The sequence below is a fragment of the Astatotilapia calliptera genome, chromosome 13, assembly GCF_964374335.1.
Source record: "Astatotilapia calliptera chromosome 13, fAstCal68.1, whole genome shotgun sequence".
NCBI lineage: Eukaryota > Metazoa > Chordata > Actinopteri > Cichliformes > Cichlidae > Astatotilapia > Astatotilapia calliptera.
Window position 1 is genome coordinate 23,737,338 of NC_137434.1, and position 23,601 is coordinate 23,760,938.

General features: G+C 39.6%; 2 protein-coding genes and 1 long non-coding RNA gene across 5 annotated transcripts in view; 2 read left to right on the forward strand and 1 right to left on the reverse strand.

Moving 5' to 3' along the window:
- myoz1a (myozenin 1a) lies at positions 1–5,349 on the forward strand. The gene is made up of 6 exons (XM_026190884.2): positions 1–223; positions 1,824–1,910; positions 2,184–2,371; positions 3,092–3,359; positions 4,290–4,452; positions 4,533–5,349. Exons 2-6 carry the CDS (start codon positions 1,826–1,828, stop codon positions 4,765–4,767), a joined length of 939 nt encoding a protein of 312 aa, XP_026046669.1. The 5' UTR covers positions 1–223; positions 1,824–1,825; the 3' UTR covers positions 4,768–5,349.
- LOC145419795 (uncharacterized) lies at positions 3,536–6,079 on the reverse strand. Its single transcript, XR_013901137.1, has 2 exons — positions 5,935–6,079; positions 3,536–4,761 (listed from the first exon to the last, which is right to left on the reverse strand). It is a non-coding gene; the product is annotated as an uncharacterized LOC145419795 (long non-coding RNA).
- hhat (hedgehog acyltransferase) overlaps positions 5,899–23,601 on the forward strand; it is a 27,728-nt gene continuing 10,025 nt past the window's right edge. The window contains exons 1-12 of one of the 3 annotated variants that reach the window (XM_080288304.1): positions 5,899–6,036; positions 6,869–7,017; positions 7,108–7,172; positions 7,408–7,521; positions 7,610–7,804; positions 8,756–8,968; positions 9,286–9,463; positions 11,117–11,267; positions 13,040–13,075; positions 15,527–15,728; positions 16,188–16,332; positions 17,550–18,779. In XM_080288304.1, coding sequence (XP_080144430.1) covers positions 6,897–7,017; positions 7,108–7,172; positions 7,408–7,521; positions 7,610–7,804; positions 8,756–8,968; positions 9,286–9,463; positions 11,117–11,267; positions 13,040–13,075; positions 15,527–15,728; positions 16,188–16,332; positions 17,550–17,590 — 1,461 coding nt within the window. In that variant the 5' untranslated portion in view covers positions 5,899–6,036; positions 6,869–6,896 and the 3' untranslated portion in view covers positions 17,591–18,779. Of the gene's footprint in view, positions 6,037–6,332; positions 6,450–6,868; positions 7,018–7,107; positions 7,173–7,407; positions 7,522–7,609; positions 7,805–8,755; positions 8,969–9,285; positions 9,464–11,116; positions 11,268–13,039; positions 13,076–15,526; positions 15,729–16,187; positions 16,333–17,549; positions 18,780–23,601 lie in introns of those variants that run through there. The other 2 variants (XM_026190879.2, XM_026190880.2) reach the window with 2 other exon arrangements.

The following is a 23,601-nucleotide window of genomic DNA, read 5'->3' on the forward strand; positions in this document are numbered from 1 at the left end:
TGATACGAACACCAACAGCCCCAACCCCCTGAAAGAGCTGCCATCTGAGTGTTGGTTGGGTTTTGCACTTCCCGGGACCTGGGTCCAGGCGAACGTAGGGTCAGAGGCACTGAGGGATTTGTAAACTTGTGATCGAGATCACCAACATTGGTCCCTCGGTCTCCTCTTCACTGTTTGGTATTTATAGGTCTGTCTTTCTTGCCAGGACAACAACAAAAACTCGGTGAGTGGATCTACATCCCACAAATCACTGTGTCCATTTGTTCTACCAATCAACTGACAGCTGATAACTGGGAGGATTTCAGTTTTGCATAGTGCAAAAGCCGTGAGAGGGATTTAACATGCAATGTGGTCCCACTCATATTTCTGCAGCTGATCTTAAGGAGAAACTAATGCAAGACCTCAAGAGTTCAATAAATAAAAATGATCAGTTAGCAGTTTAATTTTATGACAAATAATTAATTGCAGATGCAACATAGCTATAAAAGTTCCTTTGCTGTTTTTAAAATTATCAAAGGAGTGGTTAAATGTGCTGATCATCTCACTCGGTGGGTGTTGCATATGTTTTATATGGCGCTGCCAAACCCTGAGAGGGGTTGGTAAATCTGAGAACAGACTTGTCTGAGCCTTTAATTATTTAAGGGAATTAAAAGACAGTGTTGAAAATCCTCCTCGTTAACATCCATTAACTAAACCAGTTTGTACACCTGTTTTGAGAGATGGCCAAATATATAGTCAGAATTGTTTTGTGGAGGTGTGTTCTTAAGGGTTATGTTGAGCCCATTTGATAGCCGAATGACGCCATTCCATGTCGCTAAAATGTCTTGGCTGGAAATGGCTTTTAAAAATAGCTTCAGTGGGTTGAGTTACAGCCAGTAGATGTGATGTGATGTTTTGCCACTTGATTGGGCCTTAAAGAAACTGGTGAGAGCTGAAAGTGTTGATACCTGTTCAGAAAGATAAGAAACTATGTAACGCACGCATATAATTACATGTAAACCAGATGCATGTCTTTCACAGTGGATAGCTTGGCCTATGAGATAGAGGGAAGTTTTCCCACCTTTATGTTTCCATGCAAGAGACTGTGATAAAAGATTATGAATAATTCCATCATTTTAATAAGCCCGAGGCTTCTGTCTCAACCATAACATGGTTCTGTTTACATTGGCACAGACTGTGTACAGATCTTGTGTCTCCAAACAAAACTGAAACACATATTGAGCTATACGTTTCCTTCGAGGCAGACATCTGTTTCACTAGAGAATGTAAGAAATCTGAGGGCACTGACATCCCGTTTGAACTTGAAAAATGAGGAGGGCCCTTGCTGTCAGTCTGTCTGATACATTCAGGTCCCGGGGATTCACTTTCAGGCGTGGTGGTAAAGTGTTGATGGTTGAGAGTTATTTTGTGGCTATGGTGCAAATCAATGGTAACACTGAAGCAACAACACCCCTTTCAGTGCAATTAAAGCTTTACAGTCAATTTATGATTTATGAATTCCTTTGAATATGGATGTGTAGTGTGAAATAGAAAACTACAACTGAAGGTATCAATTACTTTGTCTTATTTGGTTTCTATTTTGTTAATTTATGTTTTTTTCATACTAAACCTCTTAAAGTTTTCTATGTTATTTATCTAGACTTAATCCCTTTAAGGAGCTTCTTTTTTCTGGAGAAGTTTTGATATTACTTAACATTAATTAACTTTTGAGTCTTGAACATAAGGATTTCATTGCTTAAGTATGTGTTCAGGTTAATATCATCACTTGTTCTACATTTTTCTAACCAAAGGTAATGTTCTGTGTTCTCCCCTGGCCCCTCAAGTCATGCCTCTGGGTACACCTGCTCCCCTAACCAAGCGGAAAAAGCCCTCCAAGATCATAACTGACCTATCACATATCCCTCAGGATGGTAAGGCTTACATAAAATGACGTGACTATGAAACCAAGTTACCACTGCTCAGTAGAGCTCTTTCATATAAACACAGTATACAGAAATACACGGTGGTAAAACAAAAAGGGGTACAAATATTAGAGAACTAGCTGCTTATTTGCAGTACAATTAAGTCAATCTACTTTACTAATAAAGGATACTGTTCTTTAATGAAACAATGTTTATGAGTTAGTACTACTTTCAACCTCATTTACCAATGTTAGGGCCATTGTTTGGCTCTCACTTACGTAGAATATGAGTCAGAGCCAGAGGCATCGGAGTTTGACCTGGGAACAAAGATCAGAACTCCTAAAGACATCATGCTGGAGGAGCTTTCCCTGCTGAAGAACCGAGGATCCAAGATGTTCAAGATGAGACAGCAGAGAGTGGAGAAATTCATCTATGAGAACAACCCTGACATCTTCAGTAGTGAGTCCATGGTGAGAGCCTAGTTCATAAACAAAATAAAGTCTTGTTTGTCACTGCAATGCAAATTTATTGACACTAGGTTGATAATCCAAGCAAATTTGAGGCAAATAAATCTTGAATTAGCTTTGAATCTCATGCAGAAAGGTAACACCTGAAGAACTGTATCCTTACCTTTACAATTTTGCTTTTGTTGATATAAATATTTGAAAGAAACCTAGTACCAGCATGCAGATGGTGATTATTTAAATGTAAAGTCACCTGGGCTTTAATTATAATCATACTGATCAATTTTAACAGTGATATAAGAGGGTTTTTTGGTCTTGAAGCAGATAAAGACCACACAATCATAATTTTAACCTAAACATAATGCTCAAGTCCTGATCATTATTATTCAGTAAATACAAATCAAAGCATTGTATGGTGTATGATTGATTATAATGGTGATACTTTGCTCTATATGGGGTGGCTGAAGCTCTGGAGATAGAGCAGGTCATCTGCTAATTGCAAGGTTGGTGGTTTGATCCCTGGCTGCTCCCACTTTGCATACCAAATATCCTTGAGCAGAACACTAAACCCAAGCTGCATGAATGTGTGTGAATGGTAGATAGATAGCATTTATGCATAGAAAAAAATGGTTGTGTGAATGAGGCAAGTTGTATAAACAGCTTTGAGTGCTCAGGTACAGTAGAAAAGTGCTATATAACAACCAGTCCATTTACCCTTTCTTTCAGGACAACCTGCAGAAGTTTGTTCCCTCCCTGGGAGGTCAAGTGGGAGGTCAAATAATAAACCTTGGTGGGCATTTTGTTAGCAAGGAGTCTGGACGTCTGAATTTTGTAGGGCTACAAACAGGAGGAGGGGCCCCTGTGCCTCCCCCAAAGCCTGGAAGCAAAGGAGCAGGAGGAACGGGAGGTGCAAGTGGAGCAGGAAGTGCAGGAGTTGGTGTGGGCGAGAAAGGTGGAAAAGGAGAAGGTAGTAGTGAGTGGTCTCCACTAAAAGGTTTGTCTAATTTCTTTTTCTTTTGGCCATTTGTAGTGCAATTCTGTTTTAGGTACAGAGGGCCATTTCTCCAAAAATTATTTAAAATGCATTAAGAAAGTGTGTTTACAGCTTGAGAAATACATCTAGAAGGACAACTGTATAAATTAATAAAAAATAACAGTGTACACGATATATATATTTATTTATTTTTATTTTTTTTAAACCAAATTACATATATCTATTAAACACTGAACTATTCAAAAATGTGTTGAATATTTGTATTTGCTTTCTTGCTAAAAGTACTAAAACCACCATGACCAGCTGGTTAGTTAGCTAAGCTTGGCTTAAAGTCTGGAGAAAACTGATAATGAGCAACTCTAAACCTCATTATTTGATATGAGGTACTTTGTGCGTTTAATCTATACACAAGCCTTAGTGCAAAAAACCCAAACAGGTTCCAATATGAGGTTATCAAGAAAGCACTGCAGGAAGTCGCAGTTTCTGGCACAGTGCAGTTCAACAATAGCCTAGGGCCAGTTAAAAAAGTATGCTGGACAAGTTGAATGGCCAGCTGCTGGTCTTTTTGGGCTAGTAATGGTGTTTCATCGAATGGATTCACCTTTGAAGCAAACAGTCAGTATTCTGATATCAAAATACAAATAAATATCCTTTATTGAACCACCAGTTCTGGTAGTTTTATAAGTGAAAAAAATTAGATCTTTTTAGCTGCTCCTACCCCTCACATTGTTGCATAAAACAACAGCACAACTAAATTTAGAAAAAGCTAAAATAAAATCTGTCTGTCTGCAGATAAATTGTGCTGGTTTATTTTGCCACAATCTTTCAATTTCTAGTAGCAATACCTGCATAAGAGGGGCATTTCAATCATGCCACAACCTTTATTTTTAAGTTTTAGTTACCAGCACATGTGGATGACTTTCTTTACAGGTGGAAAACATGGCGGTACTAAGCAGCAAATTCATGTGAAAACCTATGTGTCTCCATGGGAGAAGGCCATGAAGGGTGATGAAGGTCTGTTAGCCACTCTACAAACCAATATGCCACATCCCAATGCCAAAAAGGAATTACTCCAGTACAAGTGTTTCAACAGGTAGTTCCCTTGAGGTCTGATATGTAGAAGATTTGTGAAAAAAAAGGAGCTTTAATTAACCTTTCACCTTGGTTTGACAGGAGTGCCATGCCCTACGGCGGTTTTGAAAAGGCCAATCAGTTTCTGAAATTTCAGCTGCCAGAAGCTGAGGCAGCCAAAGAAGAGCCTGAACCTGCAGTGGTGTACCATCATGACATTAGCTGCCGGCCTTCATTCAATCGCACTCCTATTGGCTGGGTGGGCAGCAGTGAGCCCAGCAGCATTCACATGGAGACGGATGCTGTGCCCTTCGATGGAGAGACCGACGAGCTGTGAAAGCATATTAATAGTGATTACTATGCACATACTCACACACAAGAGTAACTGCATGCATACACCATAGCATGCACACACAATAGTTGAGCTTACAATTAACTATTACACTAATGAATTTGAATCTCCCAGTGTGGACAGTTTAAAGCGTACAAATAAAATGAAGTCCTGATCTTAACATGCTCTGTATTTGGTTGTAAAGCGACAAGTTTTATTTGTTATGGGGAGATGAAACATCAAATGTCTATTTGATAAATTTATAAGTTGAGCCAAGCAGTCCTCTAATTTGTCTGAAAGTTTGCTGTTGTAGGTGAAAAATTGCAGATTGTCCCATTGAGGAATGAATCATATATGATGAATAGGTGATGAATGCTAAGTCACTATTGTGCAGGCTGTCTGAACTTGTTACCATAACTGTTATCGCTCAACATTGTCTTTTTTTGTTGTTACAAATGTCTGATGATTTGCTGCGCTATAAAAACCTAAAAACTTGTTTAACTCAATATGCATGCTGTTGCTGATCCCTTAACCAAACAAAACAACACAACACAGTTTCTCCACAATAAACTGTAACACTGTAAATAATTTAGTGCACTCTGAATGAATTCTTGGAATATACAGTATTTGTATGTACAACGTAAATTTCAGAAATGTTATTAACTATTTGGATGTCGGGGGGGGGGGGGGGGGGGAGAAGAAGAAGTGAACAAAACAAAAAAAGATCATCCTTATCATGCCCATGTCATATTGTGTACTCACTTGGCAAATGTCATGTGTGCTGAAACATTAATGGGAACTGGGACATTTAAGCTAGTTTACGCAGTTTAACAGTTCTGTATTTAATTACTCTTCTAATTTTTCATTCAAGAAATGGAGAGTAATATAAACAACAACAACAACAAAAAAAACACATACACACTGATGTCTACAGTATTATCTGAAAATTCCCGAAAGTCTGGCAAATACCTGGTAGCTTAAAGTAAAAACAAAATAAGAAATCGTGAGTAACTGCTATGAGTTCGGCTGAACTTCCAACACTAAAAATGAAATCACGACTAAAGTACGTTTCTATTAATAGTACTTCTCCAGCTAAGCAACTCCCGCACAATTGGGGGCAGTCATGTTCCAAAAAGTTCTAGCCAAGGAAAAGCAAAAAGAAGAATGCCATACCTTTGAATGTTGGATACCGGGGGAATCTACTGTCCAAGCACTATTATACAGTAAAGTCTGCAATCTACAACAACGCAATGGACACCAGCCCAGTGTTACTAGGTAACATTACGAAGTCTTCAACCGATGAGCTAGCTTAGCTAAATATGTATTTTGGTGGGATGGCTTACGGAATTTCCCAGGAAACCTCGCAAATTAATGCCCAAATTTGCATGTTGAAACATACATGCACCGACTTTATGTCAGTGGGCTCTTTTTAAGTTGAAATACCGAGACGGTTTCTGGTATAGAGTAAGGTTAACTTGTTTAGGCAGCTGAGAGGGTCGATACGTCATGGCCAGCAACCTCTGGACAGTGTTACCTAGCGACGGCAGTGCTAGCCAACAGATTAGCACTGACAAGCACTGCCGTCGCTGTGCGTCCTTCAGTCAGTAGAATGAAAGAAAAAACAAAAAACACGTAATTTCCCTCCACACAAGCTTCTGCTGTGTTTCAACTAAAGGATACATCTCAGGGTATATTGAAGTGTGCATTTAATATAGGTTATGTGTGAAAATCAGTTTTAAAAGTAAACTAAAGAAAGTTCTCCCACCTTTGTAGTCTTCTTGTTATCTTCTCTTTGTGTTGTATATGCACACCCAAACAGTGTATTGATTATGAGAATCACTAAGAAGTATCACTACTGAACTATTTACAGTGTCTTGTTGCCATTTTTCGTGGTTTCCTGCATTAAATTGGTAAAATAGACTTGTATAAGCACTACTGCATTGTTTAACTATTTATAACATGTGAAAGCAAGAGTTTTTTTCTAAATTATTAATTTTTTTTAGCACATGAAGTGAGTCAGAACTACAGCAGATAGTTTCCAAACATAACTCTACTAGGAATTATGCTGAGTGTAATCTTGGTCTGTGGTCATTTTAATTTTTTTTAGGTATACGATAGCGGATTGACTTTCATTGATGGGATCCATATCTAAAGCCCAGTTGGCTCCCTTGCCAAGGACAGAGGTCCTTGTCTATTGGGTGCTTTCCTTGGGCTCTCATCTCTACTCTTTCTATCAACTTCACAGGTTCAGCAAAGGTATAGTAGAAATATGACTACTGAAATCTTAGTTAGATAAAATGAGAAAAAATAAATAAATAAAGCTGTTATATCCTGTTTTTGGCCCAGAGTATGAAGTGGGATTAGAGAGAGAATTCCAGTTGGAAAAGGGCCTTGTTAAAGGTTTTAAAAGGGTAAGTTCAGTGCTGAATTGATAGAAAGCCATGTCTGAACCAACAGACTAGATTTTAAGACTTATAGTGTACTAAAGGTTTGTGGTAATTTCCAGTTAATTTTAAATTTAGAATAACAAAGTAATAATTTTAATTTAATCGATGCATAGAAATAAAATACCTTAACAGATTTGCATTGTTTAAAGCTGCTTTTGAACAGGTTTCAGGTGTTATAAGTGCATTGTTTTGTTATCAGGACCCTTTAGATTTTGAGTGGAATTTTTGGACTGACTGGGCTAAGCACTCTTTACTGTGGACTCTGATTGGTCATGCTGTCTTATCAAGATTAACCAGCATCTTTTACCCCAAGGTATGAAGCTGTTGCTACAGTAATCTTTAAATATAATATAGGTGGCAAACAGTTTAATCCCACACATTTTTATGTGTTTTTCCATCAGCTTAGAGTGCCAGCACTTGCGATATATGGCTTCTTAGCAGCCAGCAGTGTTTTGGGGATTAAAGGTGTGAGTGTGCTGCTGGTACATCTGGGCTTGTCCTTTTCTATGGCCCAGCTGCGAAAGCCCGCTCTGTCGTGGGCATGTAACCTGCTGCTGCTCTACACACCTCATATCAACGAACTTCAAGACATCCAGGTGGGTTGACTTGGCTTTAACTCCTACAATAAATCTTTTCCTGTATGCTTGTAGGTGTTCTGAACACCTACAAAGCAACACCTAGTTCAAAAACTAACACAAAAATAGTAACTTTGACTGCATCAACAACAAACCACAGACTGTTCTGCAAAAACTGTTTTATTTCTACATTGGTATTCGCAGACAAACACAAATCCTACACAAGGGGCTTGTGTAGGATTTAGTGATATCTGCCAGTGAGTGTTTTTTTTGTCCCATCCGTTTCTACTGTGTCCCACTGTAGAAACAGTGGCAGACTAATCCATCTGTAGATATGAAGAGATCATTGTAAGATGGTAAAAACACAGCAGTTCTTATTTCCAGGAGATTATATGTCCTTTAAAACATGAAAAAAATATTTTTTAACTGCTGTCCCAGCTGTCATGGGGCAAAAGGCAGGGTATATGCTGGACAGTTTACCAGCCCATGACAGGGCTTTATAAAATATATAAATAATAATGTTAAACTAGTTTTTTTGTAAAAACCTTTTGTTATTCTGTAGCAGCATGATATCCAGTTACAATTTGAAAACTTCCTTTATCCTTGTGATTGTTACTAGATGTCATATTTGCCAAGAACACAAGAGGGCGCAAAATACTAAGGGAACCATTTGGTCACTTGCCTCCTTTCTACAGAATATCCAGATCACATGGTTAGGGTAAATTTATTTTGAGTATATTTATCTAACAGATCAATTTCCTACATGATAAATGATAAATAGAAATAATTTCAGATAAAATGCAAACATTTAGATTCATTTTTAATGTTACTTAACCATTTCACTATAGTCCACTTATACTGTATAAATAAATAGAATATATATTTAGTGTCTATCTTAGTGCTGTTACTACTAATGCAATGATTTTGATGGAATGCGTCATATGTAATTGGCCTTCCCACTGTATTACACAGAGAGGCTGGTATGAGAGTGATGAGGAGCACTATCTGCTGCTCTTCAGTGTTGCTGTTTGTGGTCTGCGCTTCATCAGCTTCAGCCTGGAGCACTGCTGGAGCCCTGAAGACCAATGCAGTATTGTGCAGCTTTGCTGGCTGTTTTCGTATACCTTCTATCATCCTTTTTTCTATAATGGACCCATTATAACCTACAAAAACTACATTGAGCAGGTAAGAGACATCAAAGCATTCTTCTAGATTAAACTGAGAATCAAATTTTCCTCTTTGTTTTTTTTTTATCTGCAAGAGACTGAAGCTGATTGGTGCTCCTGAGAGCAGATCTCCCTTTTACAGTACAAAAGAGCAGTAACATCACATGTTCACTTATTTTTTTAATCAGCTTATCTTTTTTGTCGTAGTTTTGTACTTATCCTTACATTATGTGTTGCCTCTTTTACTACAACCCTGAGATTTTTTTTGGGTGGGGCTGTGTGAATGAAGATTCACCTGGCAGTCCTTAATAACATGCTCTCTTGCTCCACTAACAGATGCAGAAGTCTGCGGAGGAAAGTAACAGGGATGAATCTGCCCTTAGTTACTTGGTGCTCAGATTAGGACGGATCATTTTGTGGTGGTGTATTGCAGAATACATGATCCACGTCATGTACATGCACTCCATCCAGTCTAATGAGACCTACATAGAAATTCTTCCTCCTTGGGCCTTAGGCAAGTCTTGATACTCTGTTTTTTTCCACCAACAGCACAGCTTTCTTAAAATTTTAACTTTACATTTACCTACTACATGCTACCACCACAGGATTATGTAAGTTTTAAAACGTTCTCATATATGTGTGTATTTGTTTGTTTTTGATATAATAGTTTATTTGCACTTAAATTAAATATAAGCCCACTCTAAATTAGCAGAGCTGGTCTCTGACATGCACATAGAGTCAGATATACAGTTTATGCAGGTGGTTGTCTAAAATGTCTTTCATAAATTTTTTGAATGTTAAGCAAAAATTGGTAACATGAATTTTAAAACACCTCTTGGATTATGAGCTTATGTCGAAGATGATATAATAGAGAAAAAACCACACTTGAGTAATCCAAGGTTACTGGTTATATGTTAAACCTGCACTACATCTGGTTTATACCACAAACGTCTGGGCAGTCGTGTTGTTGCAATATGAGCACAGTTTGCTTATTGACACAAGCGAATTGGTGCCATCTAATCCTTCATTTCTTTATATTTTGCTTCCAAGAAGCCACACTTTCTTGTAAGTGGTATTTTAAAGCAAATGTCTTGGGGCTTTCTGAAGGTCTGAAATACTTTGTTACTATTAGCCTGTTGCAAAAACATAATTTGTTCCAATTTTCTTCGTTCACTATATGAAAAATGCCAAGTTTGACACACATAAAATATTATTTCTGCAACAAGGAGATTCCTAAAAAGCTGTTCGCTAGACAATTGCCATATCTGAAAATTTGAAGAAATTGGACAAGTGACCTAAAATCACTATACTGCAGATGAACAAAAAGGTCATATCCTTAAGAAATTGGAAACAAAATCCAGCAAAGGACCTAAGAGATGCTTCTGGACCCGCAGTTGGTTTGTGTATTGTTTGTTGGCCATTATGTATGCCAAATTATACAAAAACTGGACTAAAATGGGGCGACTGTGGCTCAGGGGGTTGGGAATCGCATCTGTAACCGGAAGGTCGCCGGTTCGATCCCTGGGCTCTCTGTCCTGGTCGTTGTGTCCCTGGGCAAGACACTTTACCCTACTTGCCTACTGGTGTTGGCCAGAGGGGCCGATGGCACGATATGGCAGCCTCGCTTCTGTCAGTCTGCCCCAGGGCAGCTGTGGCTACAACTGTAGCTTGCCTCCACCAGTGTGTGAATGTGAGAGTGAATGAATAGTGGTATTGTAAAGCGCTTTGGGTGCCTTGAAAATCGCTATATAAATCCAATCCGTTATTATTAGAAATCACTGATCTTATCTTATAGATCTTATTGAGTAATTAATCCAAATTTGAAATTTTTGGTTTAAATCGTTATAAATATGTAGAGAGGAGGTCAGGAGAGAGGTACAAGTGGAGGCTCTGTAATGGTTTGGGGCTGCATTTCAGCCAGTGTTGTCAAAAAAGTTGATGGAATTGTGAAGAAAGGAAGAAATGAAGTTTAGATCAAGACCTTTGGACAATAAGATGACTGGAAAACCTGTGGAACAAACAAATCACATCTAATCCTCCTTTCCCATATATCTTTTGAGTTTTTACTATAAATATAACACTGGCCTAACATACGTTTGAGGATTATATAGAACTTTTTTACAATAAGAACTTTTGATTTCACCACCTACTTTCATTTTTGTCACAGGTGGTCTTGCTCTAGCTGTCGTCCAGTTCTTCTATGTGAAGTATCTGGTACTGTTCGGCCTTCCATCCATGCTCGCTACTTTGGATCAGCTGGTTCCCCCCAAGCTTCCCCGTTGTGTCAGCATCATGTACAGTTTCACAGGCATGTGGAGGTAAGACAGTGGAATCAATTCTGGGAAACCACAGTGATAGAATAACAAACATAGTACTATACTGGTCTTTCAGCTTTGCTAAATATTCCCTTTACTAGAAAAGCTACCTTTCCTCATGTCCTTAAATTAAAACAAAGTCATTTATTGTCAAGTTTCAAAGTGGGCGCAGAAAATAGTTTCATTTTATGTTGTTAATAGTAAGAACAACAGGTTGTCCTACACAAGATCACCTGAAGATCATTCTTTCAGACTCATCATAATGATAAGCACATGTTAAGCTATTATTTTTAGGCCAATTTGTTTTCTTTAATTCATAATCAGCAGGTTTGTTGCAGTGTTTCTTAGACAGCAGGGACATTATGAAACAAACTGAAACCTTGTAGAGTAAAACCAAAAGCTTTAATAATTGAGTTTTACTTGTGTGTCAGTTAAAGGAACCTGGATATTTCTGGTTTATTATTATTTTACGCAGTGCTGTGTAATTGTAAGAAACAGGAAAGATGCTTTGATTTTCTTCTGTTTCGTGGTTTAAAATGTGCTCGTATTGAATTATTTCTGTCACAATGAGCGGAAAAAATAATAATAACTTGTCTTTTCACTTATTTTTTCAATTAAAATGGAAACTAGTCTAATAGATCTATTCCTAGTTTATACTGAAGGGGTCACAATTGCTCAAGTTAATGAACATGCAAAGGAAAACGCTTGTTACAAGGGACAAGGAATCTTATTCAGCAGGTATTTCATTAACAAAAACAATAACACACTGTGTATAAGTATATAAATAAGGATGAACATTTGTGCTATTGTGCTGTTAGTATTTAGACTTTGCCACTTCAGAAAATCTCTTTATGTATTTATATAGTGCAAAATATACATTCATTTCATCTTATCTATTACAAGCTTATACAGTGCAGTTATTTGTTGTTTAGCTCTTAAATGATTCACCTTTATGAATCATACAGGTTTCATGTGTATGATGATGGCAGGTTTTACTTCCTTTTTATGGTTTAAGGTTAAGGGTAGACAGTTGAAACAACTCTTCATATCTTAAAAATAAATCCTCAAAAGTAATAATCATCATCACAATGAAGTTGAATTAACATCTCTCTACAAGAGCTTATATCCTGCATCAAGGGACGCTTTACTGCAGGACCATTTTAGCTTGCCGTATAAACTAGCAGCTTATTATAGCAGTGGGCAGTTTTTAAACAGAACAAACATACCATTAAGTGCAAACCTTGAACATATTGCCATCTGCAACAAAAGGAGCGACTCAAATTGGGTTTAGATCCTGGTTATAAATTACCAGAGTATCCCAGCAGTTTGTCACTTTCTCCCAGTACAATCAGTCTTGTTCCCAAATGTAATTAACAGTGAGAAATTCCCCATATTTAGAGTACAAAAAGCTGAGCTAGAAGGCTGTGTGTTGGTATTACAGTAAAAAAACGAGAAAAAAAAACAGCTGTAGGATAAACGGACCAGTGTGCTGACACTGATGCACTCCAATCGAGCCTGTGTGTGTGCGCTGGTCGAATTCACTGATGGATTGCATAAAGCTATCCATCAACATTGCTGATGAAACAATTCCAGTTATAGACTGAGCCAAATCTAATCTTCTTAATGACAAAGAGGAAGCACATAAACACAAATGTGTAAACATACTTATTGCGCAGGTCTCAGTTTATATGAAGCCCAGTGCTCAGCTGGTTCTTACTCAATGATATATTATTATTATGTAAATTTGTGACTCAATGTATTTTTTTCACTCTTAGGCACTTTGATGAGGGGCTGTATCGATGGCTCATCAGGTAAGAGGCACTTCAGCGATGGCCTGACTAATTCCAATGTTAATGCATACTTAAAATGAGAAATGTCATCCTAATCAAGTAATGCCTCAAGAATATCTGCCTATCTGCATCCATTTATTTGTCTGTCTTTATCTATGTCTGTCTTATCTAATATTTGGAATACTTTTGTATCGCATCTGTTATCTATTATGCAGTTAAAGAGCTTATTTCCTGTGGGGCATTGAACCTGTCAGCTGAATAACCTTAAAAAAAACATGCCATTCTCCTGCTGCCTGCCCACATTTTTCATCACAATGGATAAGGATGCTGCATTTGCATGTAGGCTTTCTCATGATTATGAGGTTGCATGTTGTTGGTGAACAGTTCCTCTATTGTGGCGCTGCCCGTGCACCCTGGAGAAATGCCTCCTTGTTTAATATGTGCATTTGTAATTTGCACACTTGTACTTTGGACAACACACATTATTGGTTTGTTCGCTTTTAATGATGCACACTTGGCTGAATGCAGCCTATTGGGAGTTTATGGTTTGCTTGGTGGAGGCAGGTTGCTACATTAAGGCAACGCTACAGTTGCATGGTTGTCAGAAAACACAGTGGAAATGTTCCCCTGTCTTGGTTATTATTTGCTAATTAGGGTTTTATTTTTTTCTCAGTTGTGTGACGGGTACAGTATGACGGTGCATGTGTACATCTACTTTTATGAAAGAATGCATATTAGAGATTTAAAATGGCTCCAATTAATTTGCTAGAGATCCCAGAATTTAAATTGCAAATGCAAGTTTCCATTTTAATTTGTGCCCATTGGAAATTGTTTTCTCCTGCCTAATGGCATCAGTTGCAATTATCCTACCGCAGATGCAAAATGATACCCATGACACAATGCCCCCGACGTTCCTTCTTGCAAAAGTGCTTTTAAAGAGGTTTTAATGCAGTTCTGAAATTCAGTTGAAATTGTCTGAAGAGCGTTAGATGAGTGCGTAGGTGTTAAATGATGTACTCTACATGACTCACTGACACCCCGTCTCCCTGGGCAGCTAAGTGGCTCATTCTTCGCCATTCCATTGCGCTTTTCCTGTCTGTGTGCCACCGTCTCTCAGGTTCTCCATTTCACTCGCATTTAGTTATTGCCCAACAAAAGAGCTCTCACTGGGTTATTGATTGAATTATTGCAGCTACACACGAGCAGAAGCATTTGATCTCACACCTTAGTAAATATTGGTTGCAAATATATAAGTGGGGGAATAGGTTGGGTATGGTGCAAGGTTAGAAATTAACTTCGGTTTTTAGTGGATTTAAAGCAAAACCGATTAAGTAAGCTGCATGCCTACACAACAACAATATATACTACACTCTTTAATTCCTAATGACAGTCGATAAAACCTGTGAGCATGTTGTAGTCTGCACCACCTGCTTGGATTAATCAGGTGTTACATAACACATTGATTAATCAGAGATTAATGTACAGCATGATATTATCATATTTTGAAAAACATCTGTTTAGAATCCATCTACATCCAAATGAATGTATTAGATGGATAGATACTCTGCATGTTTAGGTATTCAGTTTCCTCTGGCTCTGACAATCTGGTACCTTTCCATCTGTTTTCGCACCTACTTTCATCCTCAATATGGCCGAGCTGGCCACTCTATTTCAGGCTTAGAAAATGCTGGCTCATCTTTCAGGAACATTGATTAGCCACAGGGTGGCTGAGATAATGAGTTCCCAGCTCAGCAACACTGCACACAATGATTTGTTTGTTAAGTGTGTTGGAGTGATATAGCATGTTCAGACTCTTGTCAGTACCTCTGGGACAGACAAGGTTCTCGCAGTATCTGAGGCAATTTTTCTTCACAACATGCTCTGCATTTGATAACGACTGGACGCTATTCACATCGAGTGTGTTATCACATGAGGTGCTATTTTTATACCACATGGAACGTAATCTAATCTAATCCACAAAAATGAACTGCAGGAGCTGTGCTATAGCTTTACTGTTTGATGAATTACCTCATGAGAATTGTCGCTCTTTTATTTAACTGTGTATCCTCACAGTTTATTAACTGATATACTTAAGTCAGAACCAGGAGCAAAAGTGCGCTAAAGTGTTGAATAATACAGAATTTGTACGTTTGACAGTGGGTTAAATGTGTGTGAATCATAAAAAAACACTTAAAAACATTAACCCTCCTCCAGAGTTGTTAATAGGTTGATTGATATTCTCTGGTTTGCCTCTATTTTTGCAACTAGACGTCAAAGCCATGTTTAAAAGTAAAATCAGCATGACCACGCAGTTTTTTCTGGTTCTGATTAATCCAAAATGCATTGTGGTGCCATTTTTACACTTGCAATGTTTTGCAGTGGTTAGTCTTTACACAGGTTAGAATCCCCTTTTTTATTCATTCTGTTGACACTGGATTGCTGTTATTTTTATGACATGTACTCGTGTTTCAGATACATCTATGTTCCACTGGGAGGTTCACGCCATGGTCCTCTTTGCAAAATGTTTTCCACTGGTGTTGCGTTCGGATTCGTCTGCCTCTGGCATGGTGGACATGACTTCTTACAGTACTGGGCCCTGATGAATTGGGCTGGAGTTCTGGTGGAAAATTCTCTGAAGTCTCTCTTTGCCTCGACCTTTATTCACTCCGTAGTTGTAAGTTTGAAATCCATTGACGGTGCTAAAACATTAGGAGGTTTAAATTACCTACTAAGTCTTTCATTTAAGATGTGTGGATGTAATAAAAATCTCTCCTGCAGTCAGAAATAAAGAGGTCATATTATGTTATTTAGTGAGAGATGATGCCTAGAGAGGGTACACTAATTACAGACTGGAGACAAACTGGCTGGATCTTGTCACATCTAATGGGGAAGTACACTTAACCTCAAATATTCATGTTAGTAAAAGCCTGTTCCCAATTGCTTCTTTGGCCATAGCCTTGGGAGATGGTTCATGTTCTCAATATAGTGCTCATATCTGATGGCACACCGTGAAATCCACCTAGTTTATGGTCACACAGTTCATTTGTGCCAGGTGCCTCTCTGTTCCTTCTGCCATGTACAATAGAAATGTCTTGTGGTTCGCCTCTTAGTATTTATTTTTCTGATTTCCCAGGAGCAGAATTTCTCTGCGGCGATGAAAAGGCGATGCATCGCCCTTGTCTTTGCCTTCTCCACTGCTATGCTCATCCTTTCTAATCTGGTGTTCCTTGGGGGAATACATGTTGGCAGAATCTTCTGGAAGCGTGTCTTCATTCACGGTAAATTGCTTTCCACAACATTCACTCAGTGGGAATTGCGTGTGGCTTTATTTTGCAGGATTGTTTCAGCTGGCATTTGTACATTCTCCTGTGTGAATTATCAGCCATGTGCTCCTTTTAATTTGACAGCTGAGTTGCATTGTAGGTCATCACATGTTTGCCCTCAGCGGTGAAAGCAGCTAAATATTGTTTTTCCTAAAGCAACAGAGCGAAGCCAGCCAGTATGTACTAGAAAATAAAATCGGAAATAAAATATAAGAAATCATTAAAAATTTGGCTTCTCTGTAGGTTTGTGTATTTAACAGTTTTTCTAATTTAATTAATCTGCACAGGCGAATAAAGAGACATCTGCTTATGTGGTTGTGCCAGGACCTATTTTTCTCCCAGTGTCTCTTTTTTTGGCTCATTGGATACCTAAAGAAAGATGGCAGCGCCTCTTGAAGCCTGTCTAGTTACGATAAGCAGTCTGAGCTGCACTCGCTGCTGGGCTGGGAGCACAGTCGGTACAAAAAAGCCCATCAGTGGAATGTCACATCATCAGAATCATCAGAATCAGAATCAGAATACTTTATTGATCCCTGGGGGAAATTATTTATCAATATTGTATATTAACCAAAACTTTAATGTGGAATTTTAATTGAGTTGAATATGAGTTTACTCATTTATATCGCTAAAATGTGGCAAACATAGAGGCTGATTAAAAGTCCAAAATGTAAATTTTTATTCAAAGCCGGCAGAGGTCAAAGACAGTAAAGCAAGCAGCCCTGCAAAGGATCCAGAAGAAGAGCAGGCAAACACTAAATCCAATTGTCAGTCACAAAGGAGACAAACACAAAAAGATAAGAAGGAATAAGACAATCTGGCAGAGATCTGTGGAAACTGACAAGTGTATCTATATAAAAACTGTTGGGTGAGTCGCTGATTTAACACGGGAGAGAAACGGGGAACAGGTGTGGAAGATGACACAAGAAAAACTAATAAGGCAGTGGCAAATAGAAATAAAATTACCGCAGGAAGTAAAACAGACAAGAAGCAGTGATTACAAAATAAAACAAGCAATAGCTTGAACCAAAACATGACATTTATCCACTTATGAGCAGCAGTGGAAGCTGTACTACAACAACAACAACATTTCTACCCTGTAAAGTTTGTACAAGTGTTGGATGTTAGGAAACAGCTGCTTAATTGCTTCATTATCTCTTTTTCTTTCTTTCCAGCTCTTTCTTTGACTCTACTAACTCCTGAGGGAAATAAGTGAATCTTTAGCTGCTAAATGCATTTACCAGCGAGTCCCAGACTGTGCCAGTGTGCTTATGTTTGGTGCTGAAACTATGGTTTACACTGTGCTCATGAGAGCTGAAAACAGTTGCCTGCTGTTTAAAATAGGATTTTAAAAGGAACTTGAAGAGATGAAAGTTGTTACTAAGCTGATCTATGTAGTGCCAGGGACGTTTTTAAAAAAAAAAATGACAGATTGTTGTTTTCATTCATTTAAAAAATACATATATATTGATGTGAAGATCACTAGTATTGATGTGAGTGGTTTACTGTTAGATTTAAAGGTTGTGTAATATCACCCACGAATGCCATGGCAAGAGGTAAACTCAGGTAACAGATAAAGGGCAAAAGACCGTCTTTCTATTTCATGCTGATTTTAGTTCATGTTGTGCAGTGAGTGTAAATCCACAAACTGAAGCACTTCTTTATTACTTTTCCTTATTACTATTTATTATTTTAGCATTTCTGTTTATACCACAGTCTGTGGGATCTTAAAGTCAAACCTAAGCAGTCTGACAGGGTATTTTCCAGTCACCACTTAAGCTTCAATGTTACAGTAAAATTTTGTTGGAGGCAGCAAATGGTGCATAACTTTACACCTCCTCTAGCACTCCTGACCTCCTTCGTGCTCACAAGACTGTAGTCTCGGTGTAAATAAGTTAAGAGGAACCTAAAAATAAGTGCATGGTGTTTGAAAATACCATTTCAGTTGTGAATTATTCAGAGCAAGAGCTGCGCAATAGCTAAGAATCTCAGTTTGCTTTTATGGGGATTTATTAAGATCATTGAAATGCTAAAAAAAAAAAAAGACTGGAAAATTAGAAATACATGATTTAACAAATCACTTAATAAGCTCGGTTCTTTCACTGATTACATGTGTTTTTGCACTTTAAATTGAGATATAGTGGTTCCAGCAGAAACGCCTGAGGCAGTTACTTGTGTCTGCGTGTGTCCTCACAGGAAACTGCAGAGAGGGAGCTGTGGTTTCATTAACATGAGTGTCTGGGATTGTGAGTGGTGCAGGCAGTAGTGTAATTGCTCCCTGACCTTTCTGGCAAAATGTACAACAAACAATTTTCTGAACACACTGTGTGTCTTAAGTTGTTTGTGTTAACAGTGTCCCCTTGAGTCTTGCACCTGAAAGCCCCCATGTACTCTAAAGTTACAACTAAGAGACAGACCAAGTTTTAATTCAAGAGCACACAAACACAGCAAAAAGTACCACTGCACTGTTATGTGTGGGGTTTTTTTTTTTGTTTGTTTATTGCATGCACAAATGTGCTGATGACATCTTCACTGTTACCCAAGGAGTACTTTTTGTGTTTCATTTTTAACTGCAAAGATTCCTTAAAGCTCAATTTAAGGCACATGAAGTCCTAAAAATGGCAATATTTCCCCTTAGAACATTTACCTAACATTGGTAGAATTGCTATTGTAACACTTATGTGCGTGTCTCAAATACTCCCAGATCAAAACAAGAGTATGTCACCCAAATTTGACACCAAGAGCTCAAAGATTTGGACCAGTAGGTTCGGCTACGTACAGGAGAGGCGAACTGAATGAGACTCAGACAACCGCGAGTTTTGAAAAATAGCCGGAATTGTATTTTTCTTTTCGATTAGCAATAACAGGACATTATGACAAACACACAAAACACCTACAAATGAAATTATTCCCTTTCGGTACCGGTACTCTCTCAATAATACCTTTTTGGCAAAATCACAGTGATCACTCGATGAAAACAAAAAAAAAAGAAATCTTACCTAGGTGCACCCTTTCTAGAGGTACAGTTCACATCTAACAATGAACCACAATGTCAATCATCAGCATATAAATGTTAACACTTATTTGCATTTTCACAGACTTCGTTTACAGATAGCAACAGTTAATCAGCTGGAGGGTTATTTCCGACCGCTCACACTCACTTTTGTCCACATTCATGGAATGTACAGAGTCCGTAAAACGTGTCCTTAAAACAACCCGCCCGTGAGTCCAGGGGGATGTGTGTGAAAAAGGGGGACTACGAGTACAAAATGGCGTGGTGTGTCTCTGTTTTGTTGCATCTGGCCTACCACACTCTGATGTGCAGGACAGAACAAAGTCATTTGGTCCTTCAACGGGGTTGGCTCGCCATCAATTTCAGGATCCGTTGGAATGCACCAGGAAGATACAAACCAAAGAAACAAAAAAAACAAAACCAAACAAAAGAAAAAAAAACCTGACCTGTCAACGACAGTGTCATGGGACATATTAAGTTCCTCATAAAATCACAATTCACACATTCACTTCAACTGCTGGGTTTCAGTAAATTGAACAAAGTTTCCTACAGAACATTCCTAAACAATTATCATTAAACACTGGAACATTTTACTTGCAAGGCATTCATGAAACACAGATAAATAATGAACAAGTAAAACACTTTGCTCACCGATCTCAGAATTAGAAAGACGGAACAGCGCGAGATGGCGCACGACCGATGAAATGGCGTCGTCTCTAACTCCCGACCTTTCTCGACTAAGCAATGTAAAAAGAACCAGCTAATTACTCATCTTAGCAATATACATACAGTAAAACAATCTTTCGTAAACGGCGAGTGCTAGCTCTCCGTCCATATTACTCTTTTTCATACCTCGTCTCAGTAAATCGCTGTGTCTCGTTTCCTCACTAGCTTGCTCATGGAAGGTTCGCGAGCGGAAGAGAGAAAAGAAAAATCTGTGTCCTCCTAAGCAGGGGTGGCAGGCGGAGCCTGTACCACGTTTCAGCAGCTCATTGGCCTAGAGTAGCACGTGTCTAAACCAGAACAGTTAACTCCTTAACTGCTGCACCCATGGTTTATTCATTACAAATGAAGTGTGCTGCTTAGATTAAGGATTCTTTTATTCTGGTGTATTCTAGTTAAGCCATACTCAAATATGGGTTACACCCTCCCCACTTGATGGTATGCACGTCCCTGTGCATCCAAATGGTTAGACTGCATAGAGCTTGAAATGGCTTCGTTTAGGCTATTAAATACTGCATTAACAACATACAGTAAGGGGTTACCTAAGGTAGAATACTGCAACCTTTCTGGTGTCTGACGTGACCTTTGAGATCGACGAAGAACGTCATGTTCTTCCCGAGAGCTGTTCTGTGAACCAAATGAACTGGGCTGCTCAGTTATGACTCTTTCTTGGTCATTAGGACGCTCTAGCATCGTCTCATCCACTTCGGGCAGGACTTGCTCACTAGGTTGCTGGGTCCTTTCCACAGGATTTTCAACTTGAACGTTGATTTCCCGCAAACTAGGCTCAGGTAAGTCCACATGTTCGGGTAAGTTCTCAGTTGCAGTTTCAGGTAAGTTCACAACTTCCGTTTCCTCAATGTCCTCGGATTGTCTGTCACATTCGGTGGGGTTGTCACGTTCGGTGGGGTTGTCACGTTCGGTGGGGTTGTCACGTTCGGTGGGGTTGTCACGTTCGGTTTCATCATAAGCTGGAAATTGTCTTTGCACACTTTCAGTGCGGGGCACAACGAGAGTTGGCTTGACAGAGCTGGTAATGGAGATTGGTATCCAGGTAGGTACTGGTAAGTACTCGGAGTCGAGGTCGTCGTCGTCTTCCTGAACAACAGTTTGCCTTGTGTTCCGCCGAGCCTGGGGCTTTTTGGGACTGTTTTCAGTTGACTCTGTGACCGGTATGAAGCTACAAGGAAGGAGCAGGTCTCTGTGCAATGTTCGGACTGGTCTTTCTTTCGCTTCCGGTTTGACCGTATAGACTGGTAGTTCGCCTGCTCTTCTCAGAACTACGTACACATCATCTTCCCATCTGTCTGCCAACTTATGCTTTCCCCTCAGTTTAACATTACGCACGAGAACCCTGTCACCCACGTTGAGAGTTGAGTCAACCACTTGCTTGTCAAAGCGAGTTTTATTGCGCTCAGCATTCTTGTGTGCGTTTGAGGTTGCGATCTTAAAACTCTCCTCCAACCTATGTTTTAGATCACTGACGTACTGGGAGTGTGACTTCTTCTGAGCATTCACAGGCAACCCAAATACTAGATCAATGGGAAGCCTTGGTTGTCTCCCAAACATCAGCACATAAGGCGAATAGCCCGTCACATCATTCTTGGTACAATTATATGCATGTACTAGAGGTTTTACATACTCTTTCCAATGCAACTTCTCATTGTCATTCAAGGTACCAAGCATTTGGAGAAGTGTTCTGTTGAACCTCTCAACTGGATTGGCTCTGGGGTGGTATGGCGTTGTGTGTATCTTTTTCATGCCAATAATTTCGCAGAGTTGTTTTATTGTCTTCGATTCGAAATCGGGGCCTTGATCACTTAAAAGTCTCTCTGGGACACCATAATGAACAATGAAGTTCTCCCAGAGGGCCTTTGCAACAGTGCGCGCTCGTTGATTGGGTGTAGGGACAGCTACTGCGAACTTAGTGAAGTGATCAGTCATAACTAATACATCCTTAGTGTTAGACTGATCTGGCTCAATAGATAGATAATCTATACAGACCAGTTCAAGGGGCCTGCTTGTCTTGATGTTCATGAGGGGAGCTGCCCTCTCTGGCCTACACTTCCGGCGAACACACCGTTCACACGTGTTGATCATTTTTTCAACTGACGTCTGCATTTTTGGCCAGTAAAACCGAGTTCTGACCAGGTCAATAGTGCGGTCAGTTCCTAGGTGGCCCATGTTACTGTGGAGGTGTTGGAAGACTACTGACCTCAACTCCTCGGGTAACACGAGTTGAAAGGAGATGTCTGGACCGGTTTGCCTCTTTCGGTAAAGAACTCCATTCTGCAGTTCAAGACGACAGAGCTCACGCAGCAACAAGGGAAGCTCAGGTAGTTCTGCTCTAAGACTGGGAGGTGGGGTCTGACCAGTTTCTAACAGAGTGACTATAGCATCGAGAGCTGGGTCTAGCCTCTGTTTCTGTCTGAGCTCATCCTCTGCCATAGGCGGGGGAAGAGGAGAACCATCCAACAGCTCCCCTGCAAAGCTATCAGGGACAGCTGTAGCATGTAAGGCTAAGGACTCAACTAAAGCCAAACCTGGGCAAGTGAATGACCCTGAATCCAGGCCTGCAGAATTAACTGAATGCCTTTCGCAGATGGCCTGTACAACCTCCCTAGAAACCATTTCTTTGTCATCGCCACTGAGGTGAGTGAGGGCGAATTGCCGGATCCTTTCACTTTCCTTCTGTGAGACAGGATCATCACCTGGGCTACCATGGGGACGACGAGACAGTGCATCCGCGTCTACGTTTTGTTTGCCAGCCCTGTACTGGAGTTGGAATGAAAAAGTAGACAAGGCTGAGAGCCAACGGTAACTCGTTGCATCCAGCTTCGCTGATGTTAGGATGTACGTTAACGGATTACTGTCTGTCACTACTGTGAATTCTGTACCATATAGGTAGTCTGAGAACTTTTCGGTGACAGCCCACTTAAGGGCCAAGAACTCCAGCTTGTGGGCTGGATATCTCATCTCACTTCTTGAAAGTCCTCTGCTAGCAAAGGCTATGGCCCTCAACTGTCCATCCTGGAGTTGGTACAGAGCGGCACCAAGGCCAATGGTACTAGCATCCGTATGGAGGATATATGGGAGTCTGGGGTCGGCAAAACCCAACACTGGGGCTGAGGTTAGCCTACCAATGACTTGTTCAAAAGCCTCTTGACACTTTTGAGTCCACCTGTCACCAAATAGCTCTTTCGGGCTATGGTACATGGAGCTTTGTTGCTTCGTGGGTCTTTTCTTTCCTTTTCTCAATGGTGGGTAACCAGCGGTTAACTCATTCAACGGCCTTACAATATTAGAAAAACCCTGGATGAATCGCCGGTAGTACCCAGCAAAGCCCAAAAATGACCTTAACTCTTTAAGGTTGGTGGGGACGGGCCAACTCGTGAGGGCTTTGATCTTCTCTGCATCAGTCTCGACTCCACGCTCTGACACCACGTGGCCGAGATACTTAACAGAGGTTTGGAAAAATTTACACTTCTCGG

Coding starts and splice junctions, on each gene's coding strand:
- myoz1a (XM_026190884.2), top strand. CDS start 1,826: ATGCCTCTGGGTACACCTGCTCCCCTAACCAAGCGGAAAAAGCCCTCC. Junction 1,911..2,183: donor ATCACATATCCCTCAGGATG/GTAAGGCTTACA, acceptor TCACTTACGTAG/AATATGAGTCAGAGCCAGAG. Junction 2,372..3,091: donor TCTTCAGTAGTGAGTCCATG/GTGAGAGCCTAG, acceptor CCTTTCTTTCAG/GACAACCTGCAGAAGTTTGT.